General features: G+C 34.0%; 1 protein-coding gene across 2 annotated transcripts in view; it reads right to left on the reverse strand.

Moving 5' to 3' along the window:
- tbc1d19 (TBC1 domain family, member 19) overlaps positions 1–12,520 on the reverse strand; it is a 32,763-nt gene that overhangs the window by 9,440 nt on the left and 10,803 nt on the right. The window contains exons 8-13 of one of the 2 annotated variants that reach the window (XM_066719987.1): positions 12,334–12,444; positions 11,285–11,357; positions 10,668–10,706; positions 9,730–9,842; positions 4,972–5,046; positions 4,283–4,345 (exon numbers count right to left, since the gene is read on the reverse strand). In XM_066719987.1, coding sequence (XP_066576084.1) covers positions 4,283–4,345; positions 4,972–5,046; positions 9,730–9,842; positions 10,668–10,706; positions 11,285–11,357; positions 12,334–12,444 — 474 coding nt within the window. Of the gene's footprint in view, positions 1–4,282; positions 4,346–4,971; positions 5,047–9,729; positions 9,843–10,667; positions 10,710–11,284; positions 11,358–12,333; positions 12,445–12,520 lie in introns of both variants that reach the window. The other variant, XM_066719986.1, reaches the window with a different exon arrangement.

A 12,520-nucleotide genomic window follows, 5' to 3' on the forward strand; every position in this document is an offset into this window, starting at 1 on the left:
TTTCGGGGAAATAATTGACTATAGATGCAAGACACTGTGCAGGCTGACAACTATAAATATATATATATATATATATATATATATATATATATATATATATAATCTCCCCTATAATTTGCTGTCTGCTGTATTGTTATATACTTTATTATAACTACAAGTTTTTCCCAATGTCTTAATATTAATTTTTAATCAAAAGCATTTATCTTGTTTTGGAGTTAATATTTACAGTTGATGCAAATAAAACTACAAAGGAATTTCCAATATCTGGTCAATGTTTAGTCTGGTTCTATGTATTATTCTTGTAGTTTTGATTAATTGATTTATTGTGCAAGAGTGCAAGTTTATAAAAATTCTGAGATACCCCCTTATGGTGGTATTATAATTCTAAAATAAAAACTATTCCCTGTGTATGTGTGGAAGAGATTTTGCCAAAACTAGCAACTGCAGGACATAGCTATAATAAACAAAGCAAAGTTAGGATCATAAATATTTAGAATGCTTCTCTTATATTTCTTTCTTCTTAAAGAATGAACTGGCCTGTGCAGTTTCAATCCTTTCTCCTGCCAGCCATGCAGCACATTGTCTGCTCCTCCTTGCAATCATAACCGAATGTCTTTTTCGTGTGAATGTACAGCCCCTTTGTGAAAAGATGGCACACATCTGATGAATAACATACAACTGCAGATGAATATCAAAGAAATGTACATGATCTATGTAACTAAAGGGATAGATTAATTTCCTAATTTGGGAGAAAAAAACATGAATATGATGGCACTTGATCATTCGATTCAAGTGCATTAAATACATTCGATTGAATAACTCCTTATTTTTAATGTGGTAAATGACTACACATGCAAATTCTACAAAATAATTATATATTATGGAAGTGATCTCTAAAAAATAGGACAAACTTTTTCAATATAATAGAACTAGAGTAAGTTAGTTTACACTTGCATTTATCTGTATACATTTTTATAATCATATGAACACTTCTGTCATTGTCTGTTTGATTAGAACAAAATACATAAAAATACATGTCTGAACACAATAATAAACATAATATAAAAAGGAGATATGGGTTGTAATTCAAAATATTTCTTCTTAGTCATATCATGAATTGGAATTATTTTACAAATGGCTGCCAACAAAGTGAGGTCAAGTACAATGAGAGGATCATTGATTTTCAAAGTAACAAAATGATAAAGTACCTTTTCGAAAGTAGGCCTATCCATGTTAGAGAAAAACATGTAGGCCTATGTACATGTACATTAAAGACAACCACAAAAAGACGGGAAGATGAAATTAGAGGCTTTGCTGGAGTGACCTGGGAAACAGACGCTGTACATCGAGTAAGAAGCATTTTAGGAAGGCCTTCATCCAGCAGTGGATCGATAAAGGCTGCTGCTGCTAATGATGATGTATATACAGTGTGGTCACAAGTGATCAAACTAAAGGGCATTCGGACCATTCGTAACTCATGAAAATTTCAAAATTCATGACTTTCATATCCAGTCACACCTGGTCATATGTAGGGACAGTCATAAAACACCCTTAGAAAAACTAAAATAACCCCTAAATAACTAATTCAGCATAAAACACAGTTACTATAAGTATAATTAATGAATTGCTAATCATCATTTGACATAAACAACCTTTGCAAATTGTAGAAACATAATATGTACTGTGTACTGAACTCTACTGAACTTTCCTTTTATAGATCCGAAGTGGGATCTTGGTGCTTCTCCTTTGCCATAGTTAATTATTATAGAAGGGATAAGCACTGCGAGGAGAATCAAAGTCAGCAAAATTATTAAAGATTTCATAGCAATCGACAGCAACACACTGTGAAGGTCTGTACAGAACTGAAACAGCTGGTTGCACTGAAGTAACGCCACATCAGATTGCGTTTCAAGTGATCCTACAGCTGGCTCAGAATATGGCAGGGGCTATTTGCAAATTGGGGAATGCATTGTTCTTTGTTAATTCTAAATCTAATATCAGGTACTTGATCATATTGTGATTGGTCTTAAATTGGTATTACCCATGTCTTATTTGTAATGTATTTTAATTAAGTTCTCTGTCTCTTTACATCCCCATCACCTCCTTTGCTGACAAATTACCCTCAAATGACTCCAGCTGGCCTCTGATGTTTTAAGCCAAACTTTAATAGAGAGCAGCTCCCTCAGGACCATAAAATGCTGGACTTATTAATTTGGAGAATACTATGCAACAAAGATCTTATCCCTTAATTGAATTCCATTATTTCCTGCATGGGTATTGATTCAGTCTTTCCAATTCATTATAAGAATTTGCGAGAAATAGATTTCCTTGCGTTATTCTATTCAGATATGTTATCCTAGAAAGGGCAAGTTCAATGCTGTATTGCAGAATACCAAGGAACTACAGGCAGTAGAAGACAATTTTAAAATGTCACTGGGCATTGTAGTCCGTTTCTGTAATTGAATGTATTTGTAAATTGAAAAGCTTGCAATCTGGGTACTTCTAGCATTGCATTGCACAATTCAGCTAACCTGTTTCAGTTGAAGTCATTTAAAACATTGCAGCTAATGTTATGGGACATTTTTTTTATTTGACTTACGTCTTGCATCTTACAGAGGGCCACGATTGTCTTTATAAAATGTTACTTACTGGGACAGCGGTGAAAAGGCAGTTATTGGATTATATCATCATAAACTTATGACATGACACTTTCATAGTTTACAGTTTATACCATAATCATCCATGTCTAAACAACATCAGGGTACAGTTTTATGATTTTGGATGTTATCAAATGATAACTGATAAGTATTTATTTGTAGAACCATTACTTTAGGACATGGGGTACACTTGAAGAGTTCTCATGACTATAAATCTCCTCAGAAGTGTTAAAGTATTTTGCTCTTTGAAAGTTCAATGGAAGCTTCTGGGACTAGGCTTTGTAGAGGTCTCTGAAGGTTTCCCTGGGATATAAAAGGAGGTAACACACAGACATTCAGCAGTAGGATGCATTATCATGGTTAAGATCAGAGTGCTCTCCAAAGACTGCAGGCAAATGGTCACTGACTTCCACAATTTGACCATAAAATAATCCGCAAAAAGCTGAATCTACCAATTTCCATTGTAGTGTTATTAAAAATGTAAGCCTACTGGTACAGTGGCAACTCAGCCAGGAAGAGGACAATGGTATATCTTGCAACCACAGGCTGAGAGAAAAGTAGTTCATGAGGCAAATGTAATAGATAGAGGGAAGCATGAACACCAACACATACCAGGACATTCTGGCCAAAAACCTGATTCCCTCTGCCAAGAAGCTCAAGCTTGGCAAATTGACATTCTAGCATGACAATGATCCAAAGCTTACATTTAAATCTACAAAGAAATGCTCAACTGCACACAAAATAAATATTCTCAACTGGCCCCCTCAATCTCCAGCCTGCAATCCAATAGAACATTTGTGGTTCAAATTCAAGAAGGCAGTCCACAAACAGAAACCAAAGGGTCTGAAAGGTCTAGAGCAATTTTGCCTGGAGGAACGGTCAAAAATCCCCTCTCAGAAGTGCCAGAACCTCATAGAACACTACAGGAAGCATCTTGTCAGTGTACTCCATGCCAGAGGAGGATTTAAAGAGTACTAACTATGACGGTTTTAATAAATGTTACCCTTGTGTTTTCTGGAATTAAGTAAAAAATTATGACAAATATGACTCAGGACACATGATCCAATCCATAAATCTTTCTGTTATATAATGTTTTTTGTTCCTATTCCAAGGTATGAATAACGCTTGAGGGCACTGCATATCTTGGGAAAGCTTAAAGAAAGTCACAATGCATGTGAGTGAGGCATTCCCATTGGCCGGAAATGTAATTAGAGATAGTATTATCCATATCTTTCATACCAAGGTAAAATTGTAGTCAGATAAAACACAATTCACAGCTGAGGTTGTGATTTAACAAACTAAAACCCATACTTGGCTGATTTATAAAGAGCATTACATAGAGAACAACATTTTCCAATACTGACATTTAAGTGCAGAGATGGAAGTCAATCATTTTTCAATGTTAAAATAATTCTCGTGATTAATACAAAATCTCTGCATCAGTATCAACCTAAGCAAGTTGGAGTTGTTGTTTTTCCTGTCCCTGCATCCTTTTAAACAGCCATATAATGGAATAACATTTACACAGTGAAATCATACAGAGTTATGAAGTGAAAAACTAAAATAACCTGTCAACAATTACTTGTTTTTGTGAGTTAAATACATGTATGATATAAGCCACTTACCTGATATAAGTAATCTTCAAACACAAAGTAGTAATCATCATTACTGGCAGTCAGCTTCACATCCTTTAAATAACAGTGATTTGGACAAAAAACACATCAGTACTTGAAATAGGCTACATCCAAAGATACATTTTACAAACTCTACAAACTTTACAACCTCTGAAATAATAAATCCATTGCAATGGAAAATATTCATTTATCTAATACTTTCACCTTCCTTAGATCCACTGACATGCATACTAAAAATGAATAATATCATATTTATCATAAGCATCATAAATCTCTGCTATATAAAAAGGCTTTTACAACATTGTTATTGCATTGATTATTGCAGCCAAACTGTCATTTGTATGCTTGTACTTTTTTTATTTAATTTAGTTTTTTAACACATTTTTGGCCAAGCACAATGTCTAGTGTTGTCTAATACTGTTACACAGTTTGTAAACCTTACATGGAAGCAATTAAATAAAAAAAGTAAACCTATATTTTGAAGTAAATCAGATATTCTTTACCATGTTTTATTAGCAATGATAATAGACTTAGCGTTATACCTATTGCTAGACAGTTTCTAATAAACAATTAACTCTCAGCACAAGAATAACTCCATGCCTTTCTTTACTTGATTGTATGGATAATTTAATTTCTCACAAAATCTCAGAAATGTACAGCATGTATTAATTGAATCATACCTTATAGATTAAGTTGTCAACTAACAGGTCATGATGAACGACTCCAGATTTTAGCTGTTCATAGTACATCATATCCTGTTAAAGAAACATACCAAAAATACACTCATAAAGATCCCCTTCATAAAATGTAATGGGTATAAATATACAGACGGGTGACAAATTAAAGGAAAAAACAACAAAGTGTCTCAGTAAGGTGTTGGGCACCATGAGCTGCCAGAACAGCTTCAATGCTCTTGGCACAGATTCTACGAGTGTCTGGACTCTACTGGAGGGATGAACACCATTCTTCCAAAAGATATTCCCTCATTTGGTGTTTTGATGATGGTGGTGGAGAGCGCTGTCTAACACGTCAGTCCAGAATCTCTCATAGGTGTTCAATTGGATTGAGATCTGGTGACTGTGAAGGCCATAGCATATGATTCACATCATTTTCATACTCATCAAACCATTCATTGACCCTCGTGCCCTGTGGATGGGGCATTGTCATCCTGGAAGAGACCACTCCCATCAGGATAGAAATGTTTCTCCATAGGATTAAGGTGATCACTCAGAATAACTTTGTAATGATTTCCAGTGACCCTTCCCTCTAAGGGGACAAGTGGACCCAAACCATGCCAGGAAAATGCCCCCCACAACATAACAGAGACTCAGACCCCCTCACTGTAGGGGTCAAGCAGTCAGGCCTGTACCGTTCTCTTGGTGTCGCCACACATGCACTCACCCACTTGTCGAGAACACTAGCCAGTTGAGCATCTTTGTGACTGAAGCTCCTTTCATTCGTGCCCCAATAATGACCCCTCTTTCAAAGTCACTTAGATCCTTTCCTCTTGCCATCTTGATTCAAAATCAAGGTTAACTGGGCCTGCTCAGCATTTTTATACATGCCACAGAGCATGATAGTATGTTAATTGCTTAATTGTATCTGTTTGGGGGCATCTGCATTCGTTATGTTCCTCCACTCATTTATTCAGGTTTTTCCTTTAATTTGTCACCCGTCTGTATATATAAGTGCCAAAATAACAATTGGTTCACACAAAATAGAAAATAGAAAGCTGGTGAAGGGGACAAAAACTGATGAAAACGAACATAAGAATGGGAGAAAAAGAAATCAAGAGATCAAGAGAGTGGGTACTGATCAAGGTAACAAAATTTGGTTTATGGACTGTGACTAAGAATTCTTTAATTGTGATTTCACGGTTTGTTTGGTTTGTCAGTTGTATATTGGGAGCATTATGCAGCATAGCAGTGACTACAACACCATGTAGTAAGAGCTCAAATGAAGAGCATGGTTTTTGTTTAGTATTCTTTTGTATCCATCCAACAGTCTTCCACTGTATATAATAAATCATATATAATAATAAATATTTCACTTTATATTTGAGTGTTTACCAAGACCCCGCCTCTTAAAAGAAGCCAAGACAGCTTCTTATATATATATATATATATATATATATATATTTTTTTTTTTTAATAAAATGTATTATTTTCTATGTTATCATGGAAGATTACGTATCTGCATCCTTTAACAGTACATTTTATTTTGACATTTATATAGTGATTTTTCCCAGTCATGTTTATAGTCACACAGTGTTTGGAATGAACTTGTCTCTGCAGCAGTTCCCAGCAAGACAGCCCACTCAGAAACTGTGTTCTGAAAATCTAACTCTAAATGGAATCTAACTCTAGTATCCCATACTGAGGATTTCCTTATGGAGGCCAATTATAATTACAGGCACACAGAGGAGTAAAAGTACAACAGATTATTTCAAATAAGATGGAAAGTCTAAACAGGAATAATTAGTAGGTGTCCAGTATGTGAAAGTTCTAATGTTCTATTTTATTGTTGGAATTACTGTGTAGTGCTATTACAGGGGGTCAGGACATTTTCTATAGACTTGTTAGATTGGAAAGACAATTAACCCTTTATTGTACAGAAAACAAATGTACATAGCCCTTTAAGATAGAAAACAATTCCATTATACAGAAAAAAACAATGGCTTTTCACTAACAAAAATGCCAGAGCTAACAAAACAGATGGACTGGGAAGGCCAAATTACTTAATGGCCTCACTGAGTGCCTAAGCTTAAGTGAAATTAATCAAAAACTGCACTGAAAAATGAAATGAAAAAAGAAAGCCATCCTGTGCCATTAATGTGGTTGGAGACAGTCAGGTCTCTGATTGGCTGTCTTCTGTGTATGATTGAGTTTTCTTTTAGAATGCTCTCCTATTTTTCAACTAATTAAGGGCAGGGTATCCGCCACAGGGTCACAAAGCTTACTGTGCACATTATGAAAGTTAAAAAGTGAAGTTATAAAGTTACTGTTCCACCTGTAACTTATTGGAAAACACTGCCCATTGCCCCAAAACCTCCCAACAGACTCAGTATGAACTGAAGGCACATTTTGATGGCTTGGGCATATTTTTTAAGGCACTGCCATTTACCACACATAAAGCAGACCGATGTTGAGATAATATTGCTGAATGGCCTTGGTTTGATTACACTGACATTTCAATGCTAAGACAAGTTAAACTGGCTGTATAAACAACATAGTGAATTTATAGTCAAAATGTAACCAAGACTCCCTGAAGAGGTTATGATTTATAGTATATAATGATCAAATTAGAGGCAGGTTTATTAATCTTCATCTCAACAGCAGTTTGCTATTCATGTTCCACATTAATTTAAATGTCGTTACCATTTACAGCCAGCTAAAGCACACTCAGGCACACCCCAGTAGTCCTGAATTCTTCTAAAACTCCAAAAGATTTTACAAGATTTTCAGATTTACTAGTTTTCATGAGAATACAATTTAAAGTTTTGGTTGAACACAAATATTAATAAAAGAGCTGCAGACAAATATATATAAAATTTAGCCTATACCAACCTATAGGTTAGACATACTACTCTTTACCTATTTGCAATAACACAAATTATGTTTGTTAGGAGAATATATCTGACAAAAACATATTTTTTATGTTGGTCAGTTCTGAATTTAAAGTATTTTAAATTAAAATGTGACAAATAATTGCAAAGTGACAAAATTAATCATGTTTTTAAATAACATGCATACAGTACACTCAAATCAATATTTACTTAACAAATGAAAATACTTTCAGCTGAACTTGGTGTTTGATTTTCAAAATCTTTATTGGACAGTAGGACATGAAGTCTGTTTTATGTATGTATTTATTTATTAGGTCTTTATATTTTGGATTCTATTTTTCTCCACATAGTGTCCATATTTTCTTAATTAAACTAAAAACAAACAAAACAAATTATAAAGACCAAACACACTTTCTTCTTTATACAGTCATGTCTTGACTGAGCCGCTGATTGTTTGTAATTTGATTGTAACTAATGACATTAATCTATCACCACCAACCCCCATTCCCCAATTAACTGACATTTTGTTTTCATACTTTGCATGATTCAGCTTCCAATGTGACAGATTTCTTGTTATGCATTGTGATTTGTCAACCACAAATTAACCAGGATGTTCTCGTAATTAGGATGCAGATCAATCTTAATGACAACTGCTTAAAATTTAAAGGCAAGTGAGAAAAAAATTAAATCAGAACAGTCCTATTTATTAATGGACAAAATGTGTATTTTGATGCAATGAACTCTCCATAATACTAGTAAACCACAAAAATAAAAATGTAAAATACACTGTAATCACCAGCAAATATTTAATTTATAACAGAGTAATTAATTAACTAAAAATAGGAAAACAGAAAAGTTGTCTGAAAGGGACCTTTTGCTCCTGTTCTTAACATATAGGTCTACATTATGTCATCATTTTTCAAAACCCCTCTTATGTTATACAATGCCAATGACGAAAAAAGCCTTGCAGATCATTAACTTTATTTTAGTTTGTGTGTCAGAACCAACAGTTTTTCCAAGTTGTGAGAACCTGAACACCTGTCTACGGAGAGAAACTCAAACATACAACATTCATCACTATAATAGTTGTGTCCATTATCCCTCTACGTGTTGCCCTCTGAAGCCATCAGTACCATTATTACCAGTACTATGACCATAATCAGTACCACAAGGACACGCATAGCCTTTGACTTTGCTGCTGTTTAATTTCTTCATAAGCTTTAATAATTTCTAACTGATAACCATTTAACCATTTAAGAATTCACACCACTACTACATTCATTAAACTACATATACCCAGCACAATGCAAGGAGTCTATGTGACATTTTTTTAAAGACTTGTTAATTAACTGCCTTTATAATCAGAGAAGACACTTCTCAATTTGTTTTCCAATGCAGTTGGATCGAGAGGGACAGTACTCCCATCTGCCAAGTCAAAGAGGACCTGCATTCCCTATGTATACACTAATGGTTAGGGGGTTTTCAGGGTATTTGCACAGTTTAAATCATGCAGAAGCATAATTCAGATTTAAAAAAGGTAATTTCAAAGCTTTAATAGATATTAGAGTAATAAGTCACCAAACTGACACAAATATCCTCCTTATAACCTTTTTCTGAAGGGTATTTTTATTTTTAGTGTCCAATTGCAGTTATTTTGAGAACATTACATTAAATTACATTTCATTTGTATTGTTAAAAATAAAATGAACTGGGGAATGCAGCTTTAAAAACAATACTATTTTAAAGTCAAAAGTTATTGTATGTAGTGACGTTTAAAACCACAAATCTAAATAACAGCAAAGGCAACTTTCAGGAAATTTCACTTTCAGTTCATTCACTTTCAGTTTTTATTTTATATATAAGTTTTTCCTACCTCTGGTTCATTGGTGACGTTGAGGATCAGACCCCAGAGATCTGCTCGCAGTCCTGTAGGGCAGCCCTGTCGACTGTACTGCTCAGCTGCAGCACTGTCTTGTTCTGTAAGAACTGAAAGGAAACAGACAGATTCAACATATATATATATATATATATATATATATATATATATATATATATTTATAAAAGTTTGGGGTTCAGTAAAGTTCATTAAGAGTTCCTATTCAATTAACACATCCATATACAGTTTTAATTGCAGTTTTGGCCAGCGTAGGCTGGAGTTTGCGTAATCATACGGTTTTAATGATTTGTTAAGGTTAGAATACATAAAGGATTAGGTTTAGGCTGTGAGTTAGCATTTGGAAATTTCACATTCAACATAAAGCAGTAAATTAAGTTGTTTCCAGACAGTCTTTGGTGTTAGGGTTGAGTTTGAATAAAAGTTAAGATACATACCACAATATTAGGCCTAAAATAAGTCTGAAACTACAATCATAGCAAGAAAAACAAGTAGTTGTGCTAAGGCCCACTCTGCAACTCAAAGAGCAGCAACACAACCCTAACATATATACATGAAATTACAGAGAAGCTAACAAGATCAATCTACACCATTACTCTACAGATATTTAGGTTACACTAAATCTAAATCAGTGCATCTGCTGGGTTGTTCCCAGCGGTGTCATAGAGATTAATCGCTATTTCCTAGTGACTCCAGGACATTTCTGGTCTGGGTGGCTATATGCATATATTGAAACAAGAGAACTTGATCTGAAAGTTTAAATAGAAACCTGTGGCAGGTTCAAAATAGTGTCATAAATACATAACACTCAATTTTGTGTTAGATTAATATTTTTTAAACAGTGGGCAAAAAGCAACTAAATTATACAAATACACAATACAGTCAGTATTGATATTGTTCATTACTATTTCTCTTACCTTTTTTCCCAATGCGAACATGTTCATTTTCAAACATATCTGCTGATATGAAAAGAAATGTATAAACATATACTGGAGCTGTTGTGGAAATTAATTATCAGCCGGTGCTGTAAACAACTGAATACCTCATCTCCTACTTACACTAAAGTATAGAGTGAGCAGGTTAGCTGTTCAATTAGGCTGAGTCAAACCAGCCTAATAATAAATAACTATCACATTATTATTATAATAAATAATTTTAGAATTTAATATATTTAAATCTACTTAAATCTACAATCTACTTTATAACAGTCACAATTACCTTTAATAAAAAACAGTACGATCATAATACATCATCATGTAGAATTTAAAGATATATTGAGAGGATTGCTAACATTATTCTTAGTTAATAGAACTGCTAACAATATAGTACAAGTACAGTACAAACTGAAGTTCAGAGAGCTACGAACTGACAATTTCTTTATTCAGTCTGGAGATGAAAAACATCTAATTTGTATCCAAGAATCAACAAATAAATTATAAAAACTAAGTTTTGTTTACTTGATTTGTTTCCATAATTGAATAAGTTTGTCTTAGTCTTCAAATATTACATTAAGCCACAGCATAGTTTAGCTAACCTGGAGGCACACTGGTGTGATCATCAATCCCAAGCTGTCCACTCGTCAGATCCAATTCTGAAAAGGCTTCCCTCTAACAATGAACAGACAATAAAAGCATTTGTTATGGAAATCAAGGGAGAAAATGATGATATTCTTGGTATCCATTCCCAATTCATTCAATTACCCCAAAAAAGCATAAAACTGAATTTGGGCTAAAAATATATAATGAAGTTATGAAGGCCCAATGTTCCAGACATCAAGGGGGCTGTGGATCAAATGCAGTGTTGGATAAAGTGCAATACTAAGGTGCACCACATGCTCAAGCAGCTGATTACAATACTATGTATCAAGAACTGGTTGAATGAGCTGAATAGTAAACAAACAAATGTATTAAAACTTTCCTCAATGTTTCTGAAATATTGACAGGTTACTACCATCATGATCAATGCATTGAAACACCACTATTTTAAACCAATTCACAGTTTCTGAAGGTAATGAGGATTTCTGACCCATACAAATTAAATGATAAAAACCTTCCAGAGGATTCAATTCCAATCATAATAATAATGATATCTAAATGTGCTACATAAAGATGTAGGAGGATAGTAAGATGTAATAACAATAGTCATCTAAATGTTTCCATTGTATTATTATTCTCAAATGTATGTAGTGATCACAGTATCAGTTCTCTAAATAAAATTGGATGATAATGTAATGATTGCCAATTGCTTGGATGGCATATTTTGGTTTAATATAAATACACTGCCAGTAAACAAGCAAATGGCTCTATACTTTCCAAGAATGTTAATTTCCTTTTTAAAGGTTTTTCTTTATGTGTAGCAAATAATATGCAGCGAGCCCAGCCCAGACAGAGGGGGTTGCACCAAGAACAATAACAGAAAGTCATATAACAACAATGTGAAAATGAGTGTTATTTGTGTTGTAATATCAAATAAATAAGTTTGAAATTGCTCCTCAAGAGAAAGACCTGAAAGCAGACAGAAGAGAAGATTTCAGAAAAGTAGACAATTCAGTAAACAACATGCTACTTCTAGTTGTAAACTTACCAGCTCTGGGATGTCTTTCACATTTAGTGGAACTTGGATCAGTCCCCAGTGAGCTTTGGAGCTGGCTTGATCACTGATATCATAGTTTGGATTGCGGAGGCTGATCAGTACCTGTGAAGACAATATATGGTGAATGTTTCAACAGCATTTAATCTGATGTATTCAAATGCAGTGTTAAAATGTATTT

The sequence above is a fragment of the Amia ocellicauda genome, chromosome 13 (assembly GCF_036373705.1).
Source record: "Amia ocellicauda isolate fAmiCal2 chromosome 13, fAmiCal2.hap1, whole genome shotgun sequence".
NCBI lineage: Eukaryota > Metazoa > Chordata > Actinopteri > Amiiformes > Amiidae > Amia > Amia ocellicauda.